This window comes from Girardinichthys multiradiatus, chromosome 15 (assembly GCF_021462225.1).
Source record: "Girardinichthys multiradiatus isolate DD_20200921_A chromosome 15, DD_fGirMul_XY1, whole genome shotgun sequence".
In the NCBI taxonomy this organism is placed as follows: Eukaryota; Metazoa; Chordata; class Actinopteri; order Cyprinodontiformes; family Goodeidae; genus Girardinichthys; species Girardinichthys multiradiatus.
The window spans coordinates 23,157,171-23,184,129 of record NC_061808.1 but is presented as its reverse complement, the minus strand read 5'-3'; the positions used below and the strand labels follow the sequence as shown (position 1 = coordinate 23,184,129).

General features: G+C 39.9%; 1 protein-coding gene and 1 long non-coding RNA gene across 2 annotated transcripts; one reads left to right on the top strand and one right to left on the bottom strand.

The window, feature by feature from the left end:
* Positions 1–260: 260 nt before the first annotated feature.
* LOC124881704 lies at positions 261–4,686 on the bottom strand. The gene is made up of 3 exons (XR_007041717.1): positions 4,593–4,686; positions 1,866–1,909; positions 261–630 (listed from the first exon to the last, which is right to left on the bottom strand). It is a non-coding gene; the product is annotated as an uncharacterized LOC124881704 (long non-coding RNA).
* A 10,736-nt stretch (positions 4,687–15,422) lies between these two features.
* dll4 (delta-like 4 (Drosophila)) lies at positions 15,423–26,472 on the top strand. Its single transcript, XM_047388939.1, has 11 exons — positions 15,423–15,868; positions 15,980–16,240; positions 16,632–16,689; positions 17,297–17,560; positions 20,598–20,658; positions 21,763–21,893; positions 22,106–22,275; positions 22,359–22,578; positions 23,033–23,762; positions 24,697–24,805; positions 25,239–26,472. The coding sequence occupies exons 1-11, from the start codon at positions 15,815–15,817 to the stop codon at positions 25,242–25,244; spliced, it is 2,064 nt and encodes a 687-aa protein (XP_047244895.1). The 5' UTR covers positions 15,423–15,814; the 3' UTR covers positions 25,245–26,472.
* The last annotated feature ends 487 nt before the right edge of the window (positions 26,473–26,959 follow it).

Here is a 26,959-nt window from a genome sequence, read left to right as displayed (position 1 = left end):
AAGCAAGCGGTTTTTATTTACCAAACAAATGCCAAGATTTCTAAACCACTAAAGCCTGCCCAAGTACCGCTAGTGTTACATATTCAACGGTTTAAGAGAACCATTGATCTATGTGGTTCAAAAGATCTAAAAAAAAAAACTAAAAAAATCTCACAAATTGTACAGGTTGAATATATAAAAAGGAGACGCAAGATATTTATAGAGCATTTTTAATTTATATATTCAATATAGGATTTATACATATATAGCATGGTGGATGATGTTTACTTGCTACAAAGGGGATACCTGTTATGCAGTGAGATGGGAAACAGGAACAAGTTTCCCTTTTTGAAATACCATTAGGTTTATCTTCTAAAACGTGCAACTCTGAAATGACTAGTTGGTCCTGGTCTAAATGAAGATGGCACAAGAATTATCTGCTGCAGGTGTTGTAGTTTATAAGTTGTGCTTATAAACATTTAACATAAATTCACTTTAAAAGTCCTGAACAGGGGGGACGGCAAAAGCGCAGGGGCAGGGGTCAAACGCACGGCCACAGTCTTCGATGCCAGCTGTCACAAGTTCAAGTCCCAGCCCATTGACCTTTGCTGCATGTCTTCCCCCTCTCTCCACTCCTTTACTGTCAGTTCACTGTCAAAAAAGAGAAAATAAAGGCCTTTAGTGCCACAAAAAACATTTAAAAAGTCCAGAACAATCCCTGTGAGACTACAATTTAAAACATATTTGACTAAATTCAACATGTAATTAATAAAACAGCAGAACTTATAAGTATGAGTGCACATCTTCTTATGTAAACAGAAATCTATAGACGAACACGTAATCATTATTTAACCAAACCATGTGTGACGCCTCTGATAGGCTCCATGTGACCACTATTTTGCCCAGAGGTAATGCCTGCCTTTTTTGAAGTCTAATCGTCCAACAGGGAGACAGTGGAAAACACAACTCTAGCTCGCATATGGGAGTGTCGTTTAAAAAAATATATGAAGACCACTAAAAACACTTTATCTGCAGAGAATTATGAGCTCATTGGAGATTCTGATATCCTGATAACTGTTCATTCATTCTCTTACATTTATTAAAATTCATGCTTCCAGCTTCATAAAAAAGACAAACGTTCCAAAAACCATCAAATTTTTGTCAAATTTGTCCTAATATACAATTTGATATTTGTTCTAATCTTCCATAAAAGGTTGATACGTTAGCAACAGACCACTCTGCAGTCCACAACTGCTATTTGCTTATTGTTCCTTTCTCCTACACTGCTGACGCTCGGCCTGAAGTGGTAAAATCACTTGCAGGGGATGTTCCATAAATTACCTTAATCTCATGTTTGCTTAGATATGCTTGTCTTAAAAACATTTCTAAATGTGTGGATTAATTCTGTTAGGAAGTTAGAGCAAAAAATCTAGAGGAAAAAGAAAATCTGTCCTGAAGTAAAACATCACCAATTTGCTGATGCTGCAGTTCCTGTGACTCACGCAAGTGGTGTCTTCATCAGTAGAAGTTTCTGTTTATTAGTTCAAGTGTTTGACATTTTCCCAACGCAACGTCTAACTCAAACAAGCCTGCCCTTAGCATGCTGCTTTAATCTCAAACCCCGCTTTTAAGGTAAATACAAGCATCAGCTTGTCAGACAGGCATTTTTCCTAAACTGAGTTTGTGTTTACTGGATACGATATGTTGGATGCGTGTGTCCACATGTACAGGTTCATAAGAATCTGTGTGTGTGTCAGTCGCACTCAGCGTTATTACAAAGAGCCAATAGGAGCGAAGGACCACACTCTTGCACATCCTGTTTGACTTGACCTCAGAGGATATTCTCCTTTCCCAAGCAAACAAACTGCTGGCTTTTTGGATCGTACCAACGTCGGAGGGGAAGGGAGGGGACAGCAGCCAGGAGATGTCTCTGGTGGGGAATCAAAGGGTAGAACTAATGTTTAATTTTTGTTGGCAATATTGAAGGTAAATCATAGAAAGTATTGCAAAGATTTTAAAAGAAACCAGTTAAAGCTTCCTAGTATTTCAGCCCCCATATGTTATTAAGCACTCTTGTATTGGATGACAAATCAAAGAGAAGACATGTTCTTAATGTTCAAAATGAATGATGGAATAAAAGCTTTGTGAATGCTTTGTGCATTTAGCTGTAATAAACAAAAAATATCTCTGAAACGTATGTTTCTCTTTTCAGAGCAAAGAATGATGGTAAAGATCAACTATGCAACTTTGCAAATCAGTTCACTTTATTTTCTGTGAAATGTCAAATACAAAGATAAAATGTGGTGTCTGAAGACAAGTAAAGTGTAATTTTAAATTCTCTTCCATGAAAACCATTTGCATCAAAGATTCTTTAACAGATATGAAAGTTGCCAGTGTATTGCCCTGTGTATTAATAAACTTGCCATGCATTCAGAAATGCTAACTTTTTTTTACTGCACAGATAACTACCAAGATTGTTTGTCTCTTTTTGAAGATATTACAAAATTTCATAAAACCCCTCGCACCCTTAAACGTGTAACAGAGATCATTTTTCCATATCGATACAGGGTTTAATATTCTGATGTGGCAACGTCTCAGTATAGGTTTCTGTTTGCCATAACATATGCTCTATGCATTTTTCTAGCTTTTGAACATAACCCAGATTACAGTGTTTCAAGAAAGTTTAGCAAATACAGAACCCTGAATAGTTTTTATACCCCTGGTAAAGATGTATAAAAATAGTTGTTTTATTGCAGGAGCAAAATCTCACACTATAAATGATGTAAAAAACCTGCATAACAGGACGCACACTGTCCAAAAGGTTCCACTTTTGTCTTGTCAGTCCACAGAACATTTTTCCAAAAGTCATAGGGATTATCAACATGTTTTGGCAAATGTCAGATAAGCCTTTTTGATCAGCAGTGGCTTTCCCTTTTAGCCGAACGCTGATTTTAATTGACATCTGCCGTGCCTTAGATGTTGTTCTGGGGTCTTTTGTGACCTCCTAGATGAGTGGTCAATGCCCTCTTGGAATAATTTTGGTAGGTGACCACTCCTGGTAACCCTCACCACTGTCCCTTGTTGTGCATAATGGCTCTCACTGTGATCTCCTGGAGTCCCAAAGCTATACAAATGGCTTAGTAACTCTTTCCAGATGGATTGATTTCAATGAATTTGCTTCTCATCTGTTCTGAATTTCTTTCATTCTTAAACTATGCCCGAATTGCATAATAATAAAATGTAATTGTTCAGCAGAACAAAATAAGGTCCTATTCACTTTTACAACAATTTTAAAAAATGTTTTGGGACTGAATTTTAAAATTAAATGTTAGTAGCATTGATGTGTGGTATTGGTCACGTTTGCAAACAATTTAATTTGGATTAAAATAGTATTTAACAAACCAAAGGTCAGCTAGAAGCATCTTAAGAATCTGTTTCTGTCAACTGGGCTTGTTGGGTGTATTTTAGGGCCACCTTCTTAAATTAAATAACATTTAACCAAACCTTTTTCCTAAATGATGCACCATGCCCCATCTGACACCACTGAACCACTGACATCTCTCCCCCCAACCCCCCTCCACCCACCCACCCCCACCCTCTATTTGTATCTGATTACTCCACTGTTTGGTTAAGCCCCCAACTCCCATCAGTTTCCCCCTGGTGTTTTCCTGGGCCGAAGGTGGGCCGGCCTGATGCGGCTGCCTGGAGACTACTGGGATTAAAGCTGCAGACTGACACTAATCTCATTGTGGTTGAGGCTTTGGAGAGGCAGCACATACACCCACTTCACTTTCACTACCCAAACACTCTCGCATTTGTGGCACCAGTCCACTGGAGCATTCAACACCTGGGGAGGGATTTGTGTAGTAGATTGTTCCTGCTTATTGCTCATCTCATGGGTGATTTGATTGGATTTTTTAACAGCTAAAACGTGATTCCCAAAAAATCTAAATTTAGGATGGTCTAAATCTAAATAAACACCCTTATAAAAGGTGTATTTGTTTCAATATTAAAACATTTAAATGAAGTAGATATACACGTCCAGGTTGATAGCTTATTTTACTGCAATTATATTTGATTGTATCTTACATGACTTATTAATGAATGATGTCTACGGTGAATAATACCCATTGCTTTTATCAACTTCGGGAGCTTTGGCTGTCTCTATATTTAGCCTATTTAGCCTGTGTTTCCATGGTTACAACAGTTCAAGAAAGGAAAAATACACCAACCTATAAAATCTACTACTGTTAGATCATGTCGGTATGTGTCAGACGAATATCCACCTTCATCCCAGTTATATTTTACCAATTTCCCTGCTACCTGTATTCTGTTTAAAGAAGCTTTCCAAAACACATAGACTATTTTCAGCCATTGTTTCAGCCATTGATTTTTTTTCCATGACACTGTTTGTTTTTCATCCCTAAACATTGAATATTTTACTTGAAGGAGCCTAACTGTCACAAGTGACAAGCTTGGCTTTCACTAAAAGTGAGTTGCATGAATTCCCATCGGTTTTTATGTAATGAAACTAGCAACTCAACCTAATGTTCGCCCCTTCATCATCTAAATCTGGAAAAGCTCACCTTCACTCCCACCTTACCCTTACTCACCTTCTCTCAGAATAAAGGTGAGCCCCGAGGACAGTGATGACACCCTTCTCGCTGTATACTTTGGAACTCAGCTGAACTGCCCGGTTGGTTTGTGTTGCCACTGTACTTGTCAAACTGTACTTGTCAGTGCTGGTATACTGCTGTTTGGAGTAAACATTAAAAAAGTCAGAGAAAGGAAAAGTTCCAAAACACAAGATGAGGGAGAATATTGTTAAGATGGACAGATTAGCTTCCAGGTGCATTATTATTCTTTCATGCTACTGTGAAGTCATGATGTATATAGGAAAGTACTGAATTTGAGAAACAATGCCAGGTTAAACAAACATCTCAAATTTGCATGGAATAGTGGCTGTGTATTATTTCATTTTAATTCACAAAATTTGTATTATTTTGGATTTATGTAAACAAAATTTTGTACACAAAGCTAAAGAGTATTTATCATACACCTTTGCGACTTTTTCTAACATTGAGATCAGGCTTGCAGCTTATGACAGTTGCATTCGTTTCATATCCGAAGTTGATAAATATGTAATGAGAAAATTATTTGTGCAGTGTTCAGGTTGACATCATTGTTCTTGCTTCACTGTTCCCATTCTGAACTGGCATTTTTATCCTGTGTCACCAGAATACATTATGTATTGTTGAGCTGTGCAGTGGTTGTGCAAAACATTGCAGCAGTGAATGGAAAAAGCTGAAATGCCCATTTTTTACACATAATCGGTAATCGTCTCATTTGTAAGGGTTTAATTGCAGCAACATGTTGTTTGCCTCACTTAGCAAATGCTACACGTGTAGTGGTTGGAAGGGAAGTTTAATTTTTGATATACAATCTGTCATTGATTTGGTTCAGACACTGAGGAAAAAAACAGTCCCACTTGCAGCTAATTATAGTAGGTAAACTTACCTAAGGAAAGTTTTAAGAGAGCAATTACTGATTAAATTTAATTATATGTGTGAATACTAAAACAGGACACATACGTAAGAAGTAAAAGTCATTAGAAAATGACACATTTTCTAACATGAGAAACATCACAGATAACACCTTTGATTGCACTGCTGTTTCAATGGCAATACATACAGGTCCTTCTCAAACAATTAGCATATTGTGATAAAGTTCATTATTTTCCATAATGTCGTAATGAAAATGTAACATTCATATATTTTAGATTCATTGCACACTAACTGAAATATTTCAGGTCTTTTATTGTCTTAATACGGATGATTTTGGCATACAGCTCATGAAAACCCAACATTCCTATTTCACAAAATTAGCATATTTCATCCGACCAATAAAAGAAAAGTGTTTTTAATACAAAAAACGTCAACCTTCAAATAATCATGTACAGTTATGCACTCAATACTTGGTCGGGAATCCTTTTGCAGAAATGACTGCTTCAATGCGGCGTGGCATGGAGGCAATCAGCCTGTGGCACTGAGGTCTTATGGAGGCCCAGGATGCTTCGATAGCGGCCTTTAGCTCATCCAGAGTGTTGGGTCTTGAGTCTCTCAACGTTCTCTTCACAATATCCCACAGATTCTCTATGGGGTTCAGGTCAGGAGAGTTGGCAGGCCAATTGAGCACAGTTATACCATGGTCAGTAAACCATTTACCAGTGGTTTTGGCACTGTGAGCAGGTGCCAGGTCGTGCTGAAAAATGAAATCTTCATCTCCATAAAGCTTTTCAGCAGATGGAAGCATGAAGTGCTCCACAATCTACTGATAGCTAGCTGCATTGACCCGCCCTTGATATAACACAGTGGACCAACACCAGCAGCTGACACGGCACCCCAGACCATCACTGACTGTGGGTACTTGACACTGGACTTCTGGCCTTTTGGCATTTCCTTCTCCCCAGTCTTCCTCCAGACTCTGGCACCTTGATTTCTGAATGACATGCAGAATTTGCTTTCATCCGAAAAAAGTACTTTGGACCACTGAGCAACAGTCCAGTGCTGCTTCTCTGTAGCCCAGGTCAGGCGCTTCTGCCGCTGTTTCTGGTTCAAAAGTGGCATGACCTGGGGAATGCGGCACCTGTAGCCCATTTCCTGCACACACCTGTGCCCGGTGGCTCTGGATGTTTCTAATCCAGACTCAGTCCACTGCTTCCGCAGGTCCCCCAAGGTCTGGAATCGGCCCTTCTCCACAATCTTCCTCAGGGTCCGGTCACCTCTTCTCGTTGTGCAGCGTTTTCTGCCAAACTTTTTCCTTCCCACAGACTTCCCACTGAGGTGCCTTGATACAGCACTCTGGGAACAGCCTATTCGTTCAGAAATTTCTTTCTGTGTCTTACCTTCTTGCTTGAGGGTGTCAATAGTGGCCTTCTGGACAGCAGTCAGGTCGGCAGTCTTACCCATGATTGGGGTTTTGAGTGATGAACCAGGCTGGGAGTTTTAAAGGCCTCAGGAATCTTTTGCAGGTGTTTAGAGTTAACTCGTTGATTCAGATGATTAGGTTCATAGCTCGTTTAGAGACCCTTTTAATGATATGCTAATTTTGTGAGATAGGAATTTTGGGTTTTCATGAGCTGTATGCCAAAATCATCCGTATTAAGACAATAAAAGACCTGAAATATTTCAGTTAGTGTGCAATTAATCTAAAATATATGAATGTTAAATTTTCATCATGACATTATGGAAAATAATGAACTTTATCACAATATGCTAATTTTTTTAGAAGGACCTGTATGTTGTGTGGCCTTCCCTCTGCACTGGGTTATTATTTCCTTTGAAGCCAAGATTAAATTTTTTTCATAACCCTGTCTCCAACAGAATTGTTTTTGGTTTGGTAAGGAGAGACCTACCCTCTTAATTTATTTACTTTCATAAAACTGACCCACTCTTCCTGCATAGATTATCTTTGTGGAAAGGAATAATGCTTACGCCATCCTTTTCTGTGTTGCCAATAGGGGGCCACATTTGACATTTTTCCATTAGAACACATTAGAACATGTTTGCGTTAACTCAAGAAAATTATTGGTTTTGAGTTTACAACAACAGACAGTCGCACTCAGTGGTTCCAGACGACAAGCCATCATCCATATGTAATAGTGCCTTTCGGTTTTACAGAGATGTGAGCCTCTTTTTGTGTCAAAGAACATTGTTTTAAGTTGATTATCTGCTTTGAAAAACAAAGAAATGAGTGACAAACCACTGTAAACTTTATGGCTGTAAAATATAAAATTTTTCTTTAAGGTTCTTTTATTTTCAAAATGAATTTACTTTCTTGAAAAAATGCAGTTAAATTGAGCTGCTAAACCTCCAGAAGTCAGTTCCTTCACCAGTAGAAAGGGTAAATGAGAAATCCAGAGAATCTCCAATTTAATACGTGACTTTCTGTGACTTTTCTTTTTATGCGGGTCATTGGCCATTTCTTTAAAGGAGGTCTTTCAGGTGCGGCTGTAGAAGAGATTCTAGTTTGAAGTCGAGGAAACTGAACCAGCAGCCTCAGTAGAGCAGGTCATAAATCTATCTCCCTCCTCTGGTCTTACTGCCGGCGTCATTGTCAATCTGGTACAACATATTGTCCTCCTTTCACATCAATCAAGATTTATAACACATTTTACAATAAAGCCCAGCTGGACTTCAAACATAAGCAACAGTGAGCAGGGCAAATATGGCCTGGGCCTCCTGATCAATATAACAGCTGTCTCTCCGACAGCTTAACAGAATCAGATAAAAATGGCCAAACACATACACATATGGTACATAGGACTAACCAGCTTTGCTGTCACATAACCTAGATTGTTACTGGTACTGTTATTTTCTCTAACATGCATACAATCATGTGAAACTGTCAGTTCTTACACCATCAGAGCCAACTCAGGTCTGGCCTCCTCTCTGTTCACAGCCCAGAAAGGGAAAACTGAACATTTTATGACTTTTTTCATCAGAAACTGATGAATTTGTGTTGCAAATCTGACTTTGCATTACAAATAAGGAGAAATGCTAAGAAAAACGTGGTCTTAAGTAAACACAGAAATCTTTTTGACAGCTGCTGGATTTCAACCAAACAATCAGAGTTCAGACTGGTTACACAAAAATGTGTTTTCTTTTGAAGGAAAATAGATTATATTTAGAACTGAAATATGTCGATTTTTCTTCTTCTGTTGATTCTACAGACCCTGTACTGTCATGCATGTGAGCTGTTTCCCACACAATTCTTATTATCTGACATTTAGCAGCTGTATCCCACATTAAACATCACCCAAGCTCATACTGGCCATCAACACTTACCACCTGGACTGTGAAAAAAACTTCACCTGAAGTGTTTCCTTTCATCTTTAGGGGTTTCTGGTGAATATATATTCCTTCAGACTGGTTTCCAGTCCTTTTATGACTGCTCTGTTAGACCCTCACCTGTCCTTGTTGTAATCCAAGTTCTGGGGGTTGAAAGAGTTGCCTGTTTCTGAGTTCCTCCTGTAGTTATCAAAGACGCAAAATATTAAAAGTCATATTTGTGTAAAGCATTTATAAAGCGTCACATGAAAAATGTAATTATTTTTCATATCTGAAAGCATGCGGCTGGTATGAAGCCTTGCTTTATTTTTATTACAACATTCTTTACATTCCACTCACAACAATAGATATTCTCAAGTCTGATTTCTGGCAGATCAGCCTGTTTACACTTCCTTGTCAGATCTTGGTTTAGTCACAAGAAATGGCCAGAATGGTGAGAACAGGAACTGTAGCTTTTTCTACAGCTTCTACACAAATCCACAAACAACTGGAAAGGAATCTGAACGAGACATGGAACAATCTGAAGCCACCCTGTGAACCCCATGGGTTTTCTCACCAAAAGGCAAAGGGACCTACTGGGATGGTGAATCAATGGACTTGTGTTCTTTGTCCTACTTCCACGACACCCACATTAAAGCTTGCCGTCACAGACGCACACGCAGACATCAAAGTATGACCATGAACTTCAGTCTAGCCAGTCAGGACCCTTGCTGTGCTGCTGGAAAGCATAACAGTTTTCATGCAACATCTTAAAATAATGCGGGATCCAAACTTGCCTTTAGGAAAATTAAATAGTTTCAGGGTGAGCAGCTGGTAGCAGCTGGTTTGTTGCAGGCTCAAGTTGCTCCCTGGCATTGCATTAGAGTGTAACAATACAATGCATTTTCAACAAGGCGTGTTATAAATAAAACCACAGAGAGCTTTTGTTGACAGCAGTTTAAGCACAACTATTGCTGATGTCTGTATGAGTAGACATCAAACGTGCTTAAAAATATTTTGAAATGTGCTGTATTTGTTCTTAACCACCTTCCCGCTAAAGCTATGGTTCTCAAACTGTGGTACAAGTACTACTGTGGCCACTTTGGCAGCCTTTAGTGATAATCAGAAGAAATGTTAAGTTAAACACAAAAATACCCTGTCTGTGATGTAGTGGACTACAGTGAACAAGGAAATGCTGGTGGCCATTTATGCTGTGTTCCATTGAATTCATGTCAGGTAAGTTTATTTATATAGCACAAGTTCATGACACTTTACAAGAAAAATGCCAAATTAATTTTAATTACAGAAGTACATTTTAAGTACAGAGATAGGCAATAAATCAAACTCAAACCTGCACAACCTAATCATATAGACAGATTAGAGTCAGTGACACTCAATTTGGTCTGATGCTAAATATAATACAAGCAGTCAAATTTTGATTACACTGTCATTTGCAACAAAATGATCTAATGTAAGGAAGTTCTGTCTAGTCATTAACTTTGCAGCAATCCCTTATAGCCATCTGCCGCAACCGCATTTAGTTTGCTATAAAAAAACTATTGTGTTCTAGAACATAGTTCGAAAAACCAGTGGGATTTTCTAATTGATATGCTCAGTGAAAAGACTAACTGAAGTTAGCAATACAGCCTAATAATGATGGATTTCTCTGCATTTTTACCATCAAACACTGCAGTAACATGCTCAGTAAAGGAGGATCAGCATGTTTCTGATTTGGAGGTTTGAGTTGGTTAGAAAAAATCGTTCTCTGGTCTGTTATTTAGTTCATCTTTAAACCTGGAAATTGAAACTTTTAGGTTAAAATGGTATACATTATCAAATTGCATCCTTCAACCACCCATGCCAACTGATAAGACATTTTTTTAAACTAACGTACTCAAAAAGTCCAAGTAGTGTTGCACTGCTGTTTTAATAATCCTTAAAAAAATTGTGATACTTAGAAAAATAGGTATTTACTTAGGTGGTACTTATTTTGTCTTCCTTCTTGACAAAACACATTGTTTTCTAACAATGCCAAGGCCATTTGCAGGTACCTCAGTTGGTAAGATGTGTTCCCATAGCAAACACCGTAATAAAAGAAGAGCCATCTGACATAGACAGTAATATAATAAAGGTCAGTTTTATGTACAGAAAGGCCATAAGCCCCCCTCCTCTGTTCATAGTGAGGAGAGTTTTGTGTTATCACCTCTGCTCACCTGTTAAACACATGAACTGCAGTTGTCACACTTTTTTATTGCCATTTCATGTTACCTCGACCGAAACAGATGGCTGTAAAGATAGATAAGCGAGGCAATATCCATGATTGAAACCCATTACTGGCAAGACATTTGAGGCAATAAAGAGCACCAAACTGGAATAAAAAGCAAAAAAAAAAAAAAAAAACACATGAAGCACAAAAGTATAAAGTGCACTGACAGTAACATATTCCTCCTTTGTAGAAAAAAAGACAATCAGAAGGAACTATCAAGCATGTTCTGTCAACAAATAACAGAAGGAGAACCAGTGGTATATAGACATAATAATACAGTCCACCAAGCCAATGCCATTGTGTCTCTGTGGAACCGCTGCAGACACAACAGGTGTGTCAATATGACATGCATTTAGCCAGGCCATCATGTCTGTCTCCTATGAACACTGAATAAATATACATACTCTCCATTTTCACTCTCAGTTGTGCACAGTTTATCGGAAGAAAATGACAGATAACAGATATACAGTGAAATCATGAAGTTCCGAGAGAAAATTACAAGAAGAGAGGAGGAAACGGGTTTATGTAAACTGTCTTAGTTTTATTTTATGTCCTGTAAACATGATTGTGGCTGAAAGTGTTTTTTCTGTTTTATTCTTATCTGTAAATATGAACAACACAGTTCAAATGCTGGACATCCATAAGTGTTTATAATGGCTATTTAATGCTGGCTACGCCTTGTCTTTATTTAGCACAGAAAATTAGATAAAAGATTTAACTTTTTTTAGTTCACAGATCTCCAAATTTATCTTAAACAATGATGTTGAAAGTCCAGCTCAAATAACCAATGATATCTTTATAATGTGGATTTTGTTTTACCCTTGACTTTTCAACCACAATTTACAAGATGTTTCTTAGAGGGATGGCACAATGCAATGTGTCCATGCTTTCATATTAATTTATGAAAAATACTAATTATTATACGGGCTGCACGGTGGCGCAGTTGGTAGCACTGTTGCCTTGCAGCAAGAAGGTCCTTAGTTTGATTCCTGTTTGGGGGTCTTTCTGCATAGAGTTTGCATGTTCTCCCCATGCATGCGTGGGTTCTCACCAGGTACTCTGGCTTCCTCCCACAGTCCAAAGATATGCCTGTTAGATTAACTGGTCTCTCTAAATTGCCCTTAGGTGTATGAATGAGTGTGTGCATGGTTGTTTGTGTGTTGCCCTGCGATGGACTGGCGACCTGTCCAAGGTGTACCCTGCCTCTTGCCCATAGACTGCTGGAGATAGGCACCAGCTCCCCCATGACCCACTATGGAATAAGCGGTAGAAAATGACTGATTGACAAATTATTATAAATTATTAACTAATTAGACATACTTTCAACGTATTACAATTTTATTCCAAAGTCAAGCAATATCATATATATATATATATATATATATATATATATATATATATATATACATATACATATATATACATACCATCATATGGTGTGACTTTCAAAAGTATTCCTTGCACTTTTTCACATTCTGTCACATTACAACCACAAACTTTAATGTATTTCATTAGATTTTTTTACCCCTACAAAAGTCCAGTGCAGCCAACTGCCTATGGATGTCAGCCAATTAGTAAATGGAGTCCTGTGGGTAATTGGTTTTCAGTATAAACAGAACTGTGATGCTCTCAGAGGGCCAGATGTTTTAGAGAACATTAGAGAACTAATATGGTAGTGACAGCATTATGCTGTAGGGATGCTTTTTTTCCAGTAGGGACAGTGAAGTTCAACATACTGCCAGAGCAACAACGAAATTGTTTAGATGGCCTAGTCAAAGTCTAGACCTTAATACAATACTCTGAGGTAAGATTTAAACATTTTCATTCACAAACACTGTCTAATCTTGTAAAGTACCCCCCGCAGCATGATGTTGCCAACACCATGTGTCATGGTGGGGGTGGTGCATTCTTTGGTCTCTATAATGTTGGTCTTCATAATGCTGTTCACAAATATTAATCAGAACACCTTCACAGAACAGCTGTCAATATATGTGGTGAAAATAAGACAGGAGTTTTCTATTTACTTGTAAGGCGACTCCTGATGGCTGCACTGGAATTTATATAGGGGCATCATATTAAAAGGGGCTCAATACAAATGTATGCTTCCATTTTCAATTTTTTAGAAAAAAATGAAAAGCTGTGTGGTTTATGCACATAAAATCACAATAAGTCTGTGGTTCTTTTATTTGTAAAAAAATTTTAAACCTATGTATCATTCCCCTTCACTGCACAGTTATGTGCTACTTTGTGATCCATAACATAAAATCCTAATAACATTCAAGTCTGTGTTCGTAGCATGACAAAATGCAAAAAGATGTCTGACTACCTTTCCAAGTCATTGTAAAAACACAGTATTTCTGTGGCTGGTTGTGTTTTTTCTGCAACATCACCGTTTGTTATAATAAAAATTTTGACAGCAATGTACAGCATGAGTATAGATACTGTCATCATTTTTAAGGCTGATTTGACCCACATGCAGAGAACACTCAAACAGAGAAACGGTTAAAGAATTTATTAACAATTTGTGAAATGTACAATGAGTAAAGTTTCCAGGAAGGCCGTCCGACTGGAAGGGGAAACAGCAAGGTGAGTTCAGATCGGGATACAGACTTGCTAATTCTGTGGTTAGGCTTACTATTCGGGTGGGGCGATCCACCAGGGGGGAGATGGTTGCAAGTCTGGGACAGTGAAATAGTGCTGATTCCGTTTGGGGCTTCTTGATGATCCAGGAAGAACCGTAGGAGGGTGGACAGGGTTCGCTTAACCAGACAGAGAGGTATCCAGGGCAGCCCGCTGCATGGAATGAATCCAGAGTCCAGACTGTGATCAGATGTTTTCTTGAGATCTCCAACAAAGAGCAAGGCTGAGGTGCCTAAGACAAGGTATACAGACTGTTAGTAAAACTGCTCATAAAACAATCACAAGATACAAGGTATGTGGCCAGGGAGTACTACCATGAAGGGCAACAAAACTCAGGCGCAGAAGTGCAGGTGAGCCGCCCTCATATAGTCCTCTGAACTGATGAGTCAATGAAGAACACCTGTCACACCTTCGGTCCTCCAGCTCCGCGGCCCCTAGAGGTGGAAAAAGGAAGCAGCAGGCACGGAGACAACCAGACTGACAGATACTGAGGTTTGGCTTCTCCGCTCCTAGAACATACGATGCGCCGGACTCCCATCTCCCTCCAGATGGTATAAATGAGAGAGATGGGTGATCGGATGACAAATACAAATTATAACGACCAAGTAACGTGCCTTTGTAATTCTGAGGGGATACACAGAAGAAAAAAAAACAGCTATCATATCTTAGACAAATACATAGCTCGCATCATCCGTGAATATTTTAGGTTTTAGCTATAGACGCATCTCTTATTCTGACAAACTGACTTTGTTTCATCTTAATCCTTAAAACCTGGAGCCTGATATAGCCTGATTCTCGCAAAGGCCACGAGTCAGACGAGCGCGGAGAGAGGGACAGGGAGAGAGTGCTGATTTGCATACAGCTGAATAGTTATGCCTCCCGTCCCGTAAAGAACACCCGCATGAGGGCGAGAGAGGGACACGCGCGACAACAATAGGAGGCACGCTGCTATTAACCGTAAAATGCATGGGTGGGCACGAAGGGGCACACGCCGCGTACAAGATGAATCACGCCCACAGTAGCACTAAATGAGAGTAATTTAATATAATCATCCATAATCGTGCGTAAAATCAATGGATTGTCAATGTTTTCATAATGGCTTTAACCACAAATTAAAAGACATACTATGGGAAATTGTCACATTAGTAATTTGCTTTGGTTTGGCGTATGAAGGCATATAAAATCAAACAATTATACCACTATAATTCAGGTGGTTTAACTTAGAAGTTAACTGTAGGTTAATCATTTAATTATTTATTTCTGTTGCGATTGCTGGTCGTGGTCTATCCCGGGGGAGACTCCCATGTGCCAGAGTGGTGTCTCTAGGAGGGTGGAAGGTCTCCAAACCTGTAGTGAGGGCTGACTAGGCGTGCAATTGAGTGGAACCAACTGCAAAAATCTACATGAAGAAAGACCCTAATTGAATGTCTCCTTTCTACACACAAGGTTTTGTCTCCTCTTAGATTGGCCCGTGCGTAAAACGTATAATGTGCGCAATTGGTTCTAAAAATATATAAACAAACGTTTCGGGTCTGTTAATAATGCGCCATCTCATTGCCAGTGAGTATTAAATCCTGATAATTGTTGTTGGGGTGGAAAGGAAGGGGGTTGAATATGTGAACGGGGGGCGGTGCTATGTTGGATGAGTGACAGTTTGTGTAATGAGCCGCGCAGTGCAAGTCTATATATCCAGGAGGAGACGCTCTACGGTTCATTCACTTGTAATAAGGAGACTGACGAACGTCCGTGGCGCACTGACGCACCAAGTTCAGCATCAAAACAAGCGTTAAGCCTTTACACGCACTCAGCGGAGGGACACACTGTGGAGTATACGCAAGAGAGGACGCCTGCTGACCGAAAAGACGCGCGACTGTGGATATGCTCGTCTTCCCTCGGCTTCTGGATAACTTTAAGATTTGGGAACGGTTCCTCTGGAGCTTTTGACGCACGGCGAGAAGGAGATATTGGAGGATTTATGTGTGTTTTAGTTTTTTAATTCTGCCAAAAAGAAATCCTTTCCTTGGGCGCAAATACTTGGGAGTAAGAAGGCTTTACTGGTTTTAGCGGCTGGTGACACGGCTGCCCTGGAGAAACGAGAAGGATGGCAGCCTGGTTCACCTTTACCATCGCGTTCAGCACCACGTTAATACTACAGGTATGAAGCAGGATGAGGGATGAGGATCGAAAACAAACGAAGAGACCGTTATTTTACTTTGTTTTCACGCTTTCTTAAATAACATCACCTTTTCCCTTTTTATTATTTTAGGTATTTGGGTCGGGAGTTTTTGAGCTAGATCTCCACGAATTTAAAAACCAAAAAGGTTTGCTGGCAAACGGGAACGCGTGCAAGCCCAGCTGCAGAACTTATTTCAAAATTTGCCTGAAGAACTACCAGGCTCTGGTGTCGCCAGGTGACTGCATCTTTGGGAGTACGGAGACACCGGTGCTGGGGACGAACTCTTTCAGCGCCAAGGACAGCGGCACTTTATCCAGACCCATTCAAATCCCCTTCAAGTTCGGATGGCCGGTAAGGGCGTGGAAGGCGCACAACATGCATCCACATTATCATATTTTGTCTTAACTGCGGGCCCCATTGTGTTGTTTTGTTGTTGTTGTTGTTGTTTAACGGGCTAGCAGCTGTGCGTTTTGGGAGCGCACCGGTTATTGGTCCGCTCGTCTAATCCATCATTAGGTAATGCTCAGGCGACAACAAGATTGCGCCGCTACGACGTCGCTCACTTTAAAATCTACAGTGGCCATAGTGTGTGGCTCACTGTAACTCATATATGTTCCCATGCATTCTGTGATACATCAGAGCAACGACAGATACAGGAAAAAAAAACATTTAAAAGTTGCAAAAATTGTAAACTATACAGTTTGGATTGGTTTTACTAATTGTATGTGTTTTTTCTCCTCAGGGGTCATTTTCATTAATAATCGAGGCCTGGCATTCACCTTATGGAAATCTACCTGTAGGTGAGTGCAATATAACATATACTACCACAGGAGGGAGCTCTCTTTAGATTTTTCTTTACCTTTTTCACAGCTACAAATTAAAACCAGGATATATTTGATGAGACAGGGTAATAAAAAATTACTTCTTAATCATAATATTAGTTGTGCATACTTTCAGGCATTTTTCACGCCTTTGCGTCTCTTTATTATGAACTTCAGAGCACCTTTTTCATTCTTATGCCCAATACAATTGAACTTCCTCTAGTTTTATTTTTGGCGTGGGAAAGAGCTGTGGGCTCTTGGTGAGAATACACAGCCCCTGCCAAAAGCCCCTGACTACATCTTCCTGTATTTTACACCTTACTCTGTTCTGCCCTTTGGAAGAGGGGATGGGCCTGGGAATGTTTTTTTTTTTTCTGCTGACAGGAAAAAAGAGGAAATTTCAACCTGAGTTTATCTTTCATCTGAGCTGCATGGGATTTGATAAGGGATGCAGCTTTAGTGCTGAGCAAATTATCAAAACGAAATTACATTTGCACTTAATCATCACAGGACACCAGCAGATTTTTAACTTTATTGTTACTTTGCATTCATTGTTTTTTTCTAATTGATCTTTCATCTTTTACAGATAACAACAATCCAGACTTTATGATAAGCTTTTTTGCCATCCAAAGACAGCTTAGTGTAGGAACCGACTGGTCCCAGGACACACAAACCAGGAAGCAGACAGAGCTCAGATATTCTTATCGGTTCATCTGCAATGAGAGCTACTATGGGGAAAGTTGTTCCAAAAAGTGCACCCCGAGAGACGACCGGTTTGGCCACTACACCTGCACCCGGGATGGACAGTTGTCCTGTCTTGCTGGCTGGAAAGGGAAATACTGTGAAGAACGTAAGCAGGATCCTGTGTTTATATGCCTGGCTGGCTCTCTTCTTGTTGCAAAGTTTTTAATATATTTAATTTTCAATCTAAGATTATGGAAAACTTGGTGGTTGTTCCTTCTACAACCTTTGTGGCATTTTACTCTTATAAATATACCAAGAGAAGAGGTCAGAGATAGACTTCAAGATGTCACCATTACTGAAGTCACAGGAAATCTTCAACTAGAGATTGCCTAATAATCTCCTGTAGTCTGTCAGGCAGTTTTTGTGTGGAATGTTCCTTAAGAGCCTATTTCTGTCATATAGTTCTAAAGTGTAATTGGTTGTGGGATTGTAACACAACGTTATGCAAGTGTAAACCCACTAGGCCAAATTGCAGACCCACACTCATGATCTGGAACGCTCCAAGTGGGCCCACAGGAGAGCCCATGATGCCATTTGGCTCCAAAATACCAAAGAGCCCTCCTTTTACCAAAAACAAATTAATCAAAGAGTAGATTGGAAGGAGGCACCATGAGAGTAATAGCTACCATGTGCTGGATATGTGACCACACGGGTGACAGCGGATCTGTCATCCATGTCACACTGGTGGCGAAAGAGAAACTGGCATGTGCTATTTTGACTGTGGCGCCAAATTCTAACCAGATGGCCTCACATTTTGTAATTTCGCACACACATCAATCGTGCGTGACTATAGAAATATACATTGGAGAAGACAGATTGAGCATCTTTCAGACACCATAATTTCCCCTCTGCTCCCACACTCCCATGCATGGATGTGAGCAAGACTGTTCATTTGGGTTAAATGTAACTTACACTTAGGGAGACTGCAGAGCCGGCACAATGCAAAAGCGAAACAGGCAGCTGTTTAGGGCACCCAAACCAACAGGGGGCACCAAAGAGCATTAGAATTGGCACACATGTTTGTTTAAATATTTTTGTAACAATGTATCATTAGTATTAGTGCAAAACAAATATGGTGATCCTTGACATTTAAAAATGTATGAATCAGTACAGTGAGACTGTAATGACTTTTTTTCTTACTGAATTATTTTGTTGCTTAACAGGTTGATACTTTGGAAGTAGGCCACGTAAACTGCAGAAGTAACAACAAACAACACTATCAAGATGAGAAAGATATTTTGGCTTCACCCAAAATTATCTGAATCAATTCTTTAAAAGCTAAAATGAAGACAAGGCTGCAATCTGTTATATGATTTACATTTTCTACCAAGACCATTTTAACTTCTATGCTATAGCAACTAAAATACAATTTCTATAAGATAAAGATCTACATATGCTTTGATATTTTTCAACTTGCCCACTTTAACCCAAGCGCTTTCAATACCATTGAAAGTGCATGCGTTTAAAGCAACACACATTTAGTTACTGTGCGGCAGACATCACTTTCTAGTTGTAAGCCATAACAATGCTTATGTAAAAGGTGCAATGCATAAACTTTTAAACATGTATGCTAAAAACAGAGACACCCCAAGGCACAAGGGTACTAAGCCCCAGGCATGCAGGGGACCCCCAAGCACACTGGACTTCTGACATAGAGATAGAAATGTCAAACGTTCTGTTGTAGTTGCATTTATAAAGAATGGAACTGCTTTTGAATTTGCTTTGCAGGTTTTTGAATAGCAATTAAAATTATTAGAAAATTCTTTAAAATTTGTATTTATTTCGGATTTTAAAAAACTTGGAAATGTATTAGTTGTAGTCGTACAAAGAAGAATTATTTGTAGTTTGAAAGATATAATAAAAATCATGATTTATTCAGTTAATTATTCAATAATAGTATTCTGAAAATCAGCTTTACGGCAAACTGAGTAAATCAGAGAACTGACATTGTCTTCACAACTTATTTACTGCTATTTATTTATTTTAAAATGTGAGTTAAGGAAAAAGAAACTATGTAATTGCTGACTTTACAATAAAATGTATTTTTTGATGCACAATATCCAAACAATCAGGCATGAAAAACTTAAAAGGGGCATCAGGGGTGTCGTGAGGGCTTGTGGTTAATGGTCTTAACTGAATGATCCTCCAAATCAAGTTCTTCATTGGGCTACATACAGTTTTGGACTGTAACTATTAATTGAGCAGCCTTGATTGCTGGAACCCCCCAAATGATGTTTAGGGCCCCATATAGTGGTGAACCGGCTCTAGAACATTTTTATTTTTTTATTTTTTTATCACAAATTAAAACAGAAGCTTGACTTTACAGTCAGCTTTTCCTAGCCTCAATATCAGCTGAATACTACAATTAAATCATTTATTTGCGAATTTGCTGTTAGTGTAAAAGACCTTTTGAAGTGAATTCGGGTTCAGTAAACATAATTTCCCCCTTCAGGGAGCAATGTGTGCGCGCGTGCCCGGTAACATAATCCGCAGGCAGGAAAGAAGGAGGAGGGGGCGCGCGAGCATCGATAGGAGGAGTCCGGGCGACAGCACGCGCCAAGGTTAATCGTGGCATTATTACCCGCCACGCGCCACCGATGTTTAGCCCCTTGCATTGTTGGGCGCTCGGCAGTAGCAGCTGCAAATATGGTTGCGGCGGACCACAAACAACAATAGTGACAGCTGTCTGCTATTGAGAGCAAGCATCTGTTCCGGACTTAAAGCGGGCCGCTTTACTGTCTGCCGCCTGATATGTTGTCCCGCGAATCAGTGTCATGCAAGACCTGTACACTTAAAACAGGACAAACAAACTATCAGCCCGGCCCACTCGCCACATACCCCCACCGTCCCAGCTCTCCCTTTCAGGGCCAGCTGTGGGTACGGTTTGGCGGACAGGTTTAGATCAAATGACCAAAGTTGAGACAGACTAAAGCCTCATGTACTTCAGCATACTCTCAGAGTGGGCTATTTCGAGAAATTACTAGCTCTTTAGCCTTCATGGTTGTTATTGTGGAGCGTTAAAGTATTATCTGACATCTTTACAAGCTAACAGTTATTTTTAAGCATTTGTATTTTTCAGCTCCGTGTCTCAACGCTTATTTTAAGATAAGTCACTTATCTTTGTGTTTTTCTTTTAACTGTAGCCATCTGTCTTGAGGGGTGCAGCGAGAGGAATGGGAACTGCTCCAAACCTGGGGAGTGTGTGTAAGTATCAATAATTATGAAGTGTTGAAATATGTGTTGGGACACGGGAAATGGGAACAGTGTTAGTTGCTTTCACATTTGCTTGTGCGTCTGATCAAGCACCATAGTTATTAACAAGAGAAACTGTGCTCCACTAGTCAGTATACCTATACCTATAAAACAATATCTAGAATGACCAAAGTGCTGAACCAAAGATTCTAAAGGAGGTAAGAGAACATAAAGGTACACAGCCGAAGAAAATCTAGAGAAATCCTAAACTGTAAAATTAGTAGAGCTAAGGCTAAAATAAAAATTCAGTCACAGTCAGCATATTATAAGTCAAAAGCCAAAGAAACTAAAAGCGTATTTAACTGAGATTTAAATACAGCAAAACTTCCATCATTGCAGAATTTGCATTGCATATTTGGAACAATTAAAATCCACCAAATCAACAAAATAACACTGTGCTTTCACTGACAATCCTCTTCCCACGTTCTTTTCCTGTCACTACCACGTCCCAGTCACTTGCTGAGCAGCAAAAATAATTCTCACACTCATCCCCATCGCTGGCAGAAATTCTTCCTCAAGTCTCTCTTGCTGTCGTTTTAGACTTAAATCCAAATTTCGTGGAGCAAAAACTGGCCTGAATTGGGAGTACATCCTTGAGACACTTCTTTGGCTCCGTTGGCTCAGGTGTAACTTTAGTTGGTTTGACTGAAGTTGCATCACAGTGTATAAAACTTATATTGATTATGGTTAATAAGTGATCATAATTAAATATTAAGTTGGTTATGCATGGTTAACTACATCATCAAATGCTAACTTTGTAATGTGTCATATTTCTGCAATGGATTAAATTATCATGTAATATTATGGGATTTAACTGTGATGGAACAGCTGCTAATGTTGCAGAACAGCTCACTGATTTCTTTAGGTGCTTGCCAGTAAATTCCTAATAAAGCTATGACACATGGTTTTTTGCACATAATCAGTCAAAGTCAATAGCTTGCTTGTCTAAGAGATTATGTTTTGCAGTTATGCATGCCGTTTTTATTCATGTTGTCAAGGAAACTATGATGTTACATAACAGAGAGTAATCCAGAAACATTCAATGTCACTTTTCAGATGCAGGGAAGGTTGGCAGGGCACGTTCTGCGACGAGTGCAGGAAGTACCCAGCCTGTAAGCATGGTACCTGCCAGCTGCCATGGCAGTGCAACTGCCAGGAGGGCTGGGGAGGCCTATTATGTGACCAAGGTACACCACACACAACTTGTACCACTCCTGTTGGTTTTTTTTCAGAAAAGATGCTCTCGTATTACTGTGTTGGAATTAACTTGAAAGCATTAGTAAATTAGATTTCCCCTGAAGTGTATGCATAGCTTTGCACACACACATTTAGAGTAGATAGCTCTTTTTCCTTCCTGTGGCTGCCTGTAAACAAACCCCCTTTTCTGCCCCCCCTTCAGATCTGAACTTCTGCACCCATCACCGTCCCTGTTTGAATGGCGCCACCTGCATGAACACGGGCCAAGGGAGTTACACTTGCACATGCCTGCCAGGATTTACAGGGGTTAACTGTGAGCTGGAGATGCAAGAGTGCGACAGCAACCCCTGCAGGAATGGAGGCATATGCACTGTAAGTAGATTGAATTATATCTGCTGATCGTTGCTTTGGTTATTGAGGGCTCATTTTTTGTTTTTTTTCTTGCATATGCTAAGAATTTGGAGACTGGCTACAAGTGCACATGTCTGCAAGGTTTCGAGGGCTCCCACTGTGAGCACAACCTGCTGACATGCGCCGACTCCCCGTGCTTCCACAGCGGCAAATGCTGGGAGAAAGACAATGGCCGCAGCTACATGTGTGTGTGTCCTCCCGGCTACACAGGACTCAACTGTGAGAAGAGAGTGGACAAGTGCACGTCGCTTCCCTGCGCTAATGGTACGGTCTTCCTCTGCTCTTTGGCCCCCCCATACCCTCCTTTTCTGAACTTCCCCCCACCCCCTCAGCTTTTAAATTCCTGCAACTGGAAGCAGTGTGGAACAACAGGAATTGCTGGGAACTTGGTGTCTATTGTCTTCCATATAAACATTCAGCAGCTCGGAGCAACGGCTTGTAAATGTCACCACAGCTTTCTTCGGTTGTTGGTGAAAGGTGAAAAATATCCAAATGCAGTTCAGTTTTGTGTCTTCTTGTAAACATGCAGGGCTCTAGGATGTTGTTCTCTGTTAAGGAGAACAGTGCACAGTGTTGTGGTCACAATGGATTTGACAGAGATGTGTGAACCCAAGAGGGATCAAGTTCTTTCTGATTTTTAAATGCTGGACACTGAAATGTTTCTCGTCATAAAATGTCTGTATTTACAAATACTCATTGTCCATCCTGACTTCTACAGGTGGCCTGTGTCTGCTCCAAGGTGGCATGCGCATGTGTAGCTGTCGTGCAGGATTCACTGGACAGCGCTGTGAGATTAACATCAATGAATGTGCTGGGAACCCATGCCTTAACGGAGGAACCTGCCAAGACCGCATAAACGACTATGCCTGCATTTGCCCAGTGGGCTATGGTGGACGCAACTGTGACAGAATCCTGGACGAGTGTTTTGTGCGGCCCTGTCTCAACGGAGGTGTTTGCACTACAAGTGGCGTCCCCGGGAAGAATCCAGCAGCTTGCACGTGTCCTCCTGGCTACACCGGGCCTCGGTGTGAATCCTTTGCCACCTTGACCTCTACAGTGACGGGTGAAGACGGCTTCCAGTGGGCGGCAGTCTCTCTGGCTGTGGGTCTGGTGGCGCTGCTGGTGCTGCTTTGCATGGTGGGCTTTGCTTTGAGGCACATCCACAGGCAGGCGCAAGGGCGGGGAGCAGAAACAGAGACTATGAACAACTTTTCCAAGGGGCAGAGTGAAAACTTGATCCCAGCATCGCAGCTGAAAAACACCAACCAGAAACTCAGCCTGGAGGTGGACTGTGACTCAGAGAAATCAAACTTTATCCACAAAAACTATCACTTGGACTCTTACAACTCTAAAACAAAAGAGTTTAAGGATGAAAAGTCGCAAGAAGATAAAAGTCTTATTTATGACAAGTGTTTAGAAGATAAAATGCCTTTGAGCAGAATGTACAGGTAAGAGGAACTACTCTTTTAAAATGACATTCAGGATAGTTGAGGATTTTTTAATGTGTAGTTCTGCTAAAAGGTTAAAAGCATTTAACACCTGCAGCAGATAAATCTTTTGGCATCTTTGTTAAGTCTAAGTCCATGAGGCTAAAGCTAACACCTAGTCCAGGACCAAGACCAAAGTCTCCAATCTGCATTTTATAAACCTTTGCATTGGGCAGTTATTTGCACAGAAGTCAATGATTATTTAAGCAGGAAATGGAGGTAGGAGGCTGTGTGCCACAATGGATCTTCCGTAGTGAAAAACATTCTGTGAATGAAACATATGAAGTGTTTCTGATCAGTTTAACTACTTTGTAGAAAAGTAAGGCAGTATAAAAATCTGTTTTACATGAGTCACTGTTATAATAATTTCCAGCATTACACTGCTTTACTTTTATATTACACAGTTAAGTGGAAGCAATTTACCGATTTGTAAATAATCATCGGCCTCTTTGTAAGTAACCGCCCAATGCAACTGTGACAAATGTTTGAAGGCTCAGAAAATAGCGTTCACATAGACCACTATGAAAGTTTTGAGATTGGAGTTGCTTTTGTGCGTAGAAGTCCGCCTTAGAATTGACCCTCTCTGACTAGTCATTAGCTTCAGTTATCTACAACTGGCAGATAACTAGCTGCTTATAACCTTGTTACAGAACCTCTCATCAAAAATCCTGAACAATCCCTTTAAAACGCACAAAATGCATAATTGATGTCCTGAGTAGAAATGTTAAGAAGAGTCCCCTGTTACTTAATGCCATGATTTTGTGTGAACACACAAGCTTGTTTTTTATTAGCTTGGGTGGAAAACATTGCATTGTTCCTCACCTGCAGTTGCTAATCCATAGTTCTCCCTTGTGAGTGTTTTTGCATTAAAATAACTTTCACTTTATGTTTGCAGTGAAAAGCCCGAGTGTCGGATATCAACAATATGTTCCTCAAGAGACTCCATGTACCAGTCGGTGTTTGTTATAGCAGAGGAGCGGAGGGAATGCGTCATAGCAACTGAGGTGAGCATTTTCTTGCATTTTAAATGCAATACTTTGTCCCAAGTGCACTATCCCTTAATAATGATCTTGCTATTTATGGAAAGACTATAGATTTTTGTATTTAACACTGGGAAATCCCATCTATACGCATTATTGGTTTCTGTATGTTAGACTGGCTATTCTTTATCTTGGCCACATGATAACCTAAAATCCTTACTCATAATGTTTTCTCATGCATGTTTGGCTCTGCTTGGTCTCAAAGGTGCAATGTTTTATTCTTGTGGCAGTTGGTGGAATTATTTTTATCATTCCAAGTTAAATATAAAAGAGGATAAATTATGAGCTCTTACGATGCTTGGAAAATCTTTTGTTTCAGTTTATTTATACAGTTCAAAACAACCAAAGGATTTTATTTTACACAAATTTTTTTCCCCCGTCTTTGTTTTTCCCACAGGTATAAACTGCGTGGGGTCAGAGAAGTTTTGGACGCAAGACTGAGACACAATCGAGGCAGAATGTAATGTTCTGGATTGTTTACAAAATGCCGAGAGGAGTCCGGGGATTGTTTTAGATGCTCGCCGCACCTCTGGAACACTGAAAATCAGTTGAGGGCCGAGACATCTGCCCTGAAAAGAAATCGAAACAGAACAGGAGGGGACAGAGCTGATAAACCTAATGTTGGCCAAGTGTTTGTATGCAAACTGTGTACAATAAAGGACCTTTCACAAAGGATGGAAGGCAAATAAGATCGACCAGATGCTGTTTGCAGACGGACAAAGCATCTGGGACATGCTCGTTTAGAATCTCAGCCAACCTGGATGGCAAAAGGAGAAGAAAGATGGATATTTGCCCCTCATATCTGACCTGGCATTGTTTGATAATCATGATGACTTTGAAAGCCAACCAATCAGAAAAAAGGTGCCTATGATCTGACTCTCCAAATCACCCCAACCCCCCATTTCTCCTTCCCCAACAATCACTTCTGCCAGCTTTGCCTGCTATGCAAGACTCAGGGTCGAAAGGAGTGAACTCACCCGCTGGCCCAGTCCAACTTCAGCAACAATGAGAGCTACAAATATGCGAAAATATCCCTCAGCTGCTCATCACGTTAAAACAAATGACTGGTTGAACTTGGTCAGTGCAAGGGTGGGGATTGTATGCAGCCCAAATTCACTACAGAAGCCTTAAAAGAGGGCGTTTCAATGCTAAACTTGTGCCCTTGTTCTTTGTTCATTTGCACTACCATAAAAAAAAACCAAGAATGGAAAAAAGAGAACACTTTTTAATCAACAGGGATTTGAAGAGAAACACCACAGGAGCCCAACAGTCAGTGCAGTGCCAGCAAAATCCCAGAGAAAGTGTGCATATGAATGTGTTTCTTATGCAGGCTAACTGGAAAACAAAAATAACTGAGACTTAAAAGGAGAAAGAAGAGACTGTCACACCACTGCCTGCCTATAGTAAATTTCAAAAAAGTAGAAAAACCAATAATGTAATTTTTTTAAATGATTATTTTCAGAGTTTAATTTAAATATGACACTGCTCTTTATATGTTTTATAATATTATTTTGTATATAATGCATATTTATAAGGACCAAACTTCTGAAGAATAAAACTGTTTGTCACTAAATGGAAAAAAGACAATTATTTTTGTGGTGCTTTTAAATAATGACGTTGAGAAGAAACGATGATGTGATGTGTCGTGTGTTTATTTATATCTGGTTTTTAAGTTTTTGAGTAGTGAAAGTCAGCTCTTTCCCTCCACTCACATTTTATAGCACTTTCTAAACACAAGTGAAACTTAGTGCTAAAATTAAAATAGGAGTCAAGATTAAAAACTGTATACAGGAAGAACAATTTGTGAACAAAAAAACTTAAAAGCAATTGGAAAGATAGGTTTGACATCCCTAAAATAAAACAAACATGTACAATACAGGCAGCTCATTAAAAAGTGCAATCGGAATGAATAAATGCTAGAGAGAAGCTCTCTCAAATAGGTAAGATTTCATCTTCAGTTTCCACTTATAGCAGAAGTTCAAGGATCTTGGTGACGCCTTGATCACAAGGTTTGGCAGGATGGAGCAGGAGATGGATAGATCCATTGAGGCTGTGTGTGCTGTAATGCAGGCTGGTCTGTCATGGTGAAAAATGAGCAGATAAAACCTGAAAATCTTT

Coding starts and splice junctions, on each gene's coding strand:
- dll4 (XM_047388939.1), top strand. CDS start 15,815: ATGGCAGCCTGGTTCACCTTTACCATCGCGTTCAGCACCACGTTAATA. Junction 16,690..17,296: donor TTATGGAAATCTACCTGTAG/GTGAGTGCAATA, acceptor CATCTTTTACAG/ATAACAACAATCCAGACTTT. Junction 17,561..20,597: donor AGGGAAATACTGTGAAGAAC/GTAAGCAGGATC, acceptor TTTTAACTGTAG/CCATCTGTCTTGAGGGGTGC.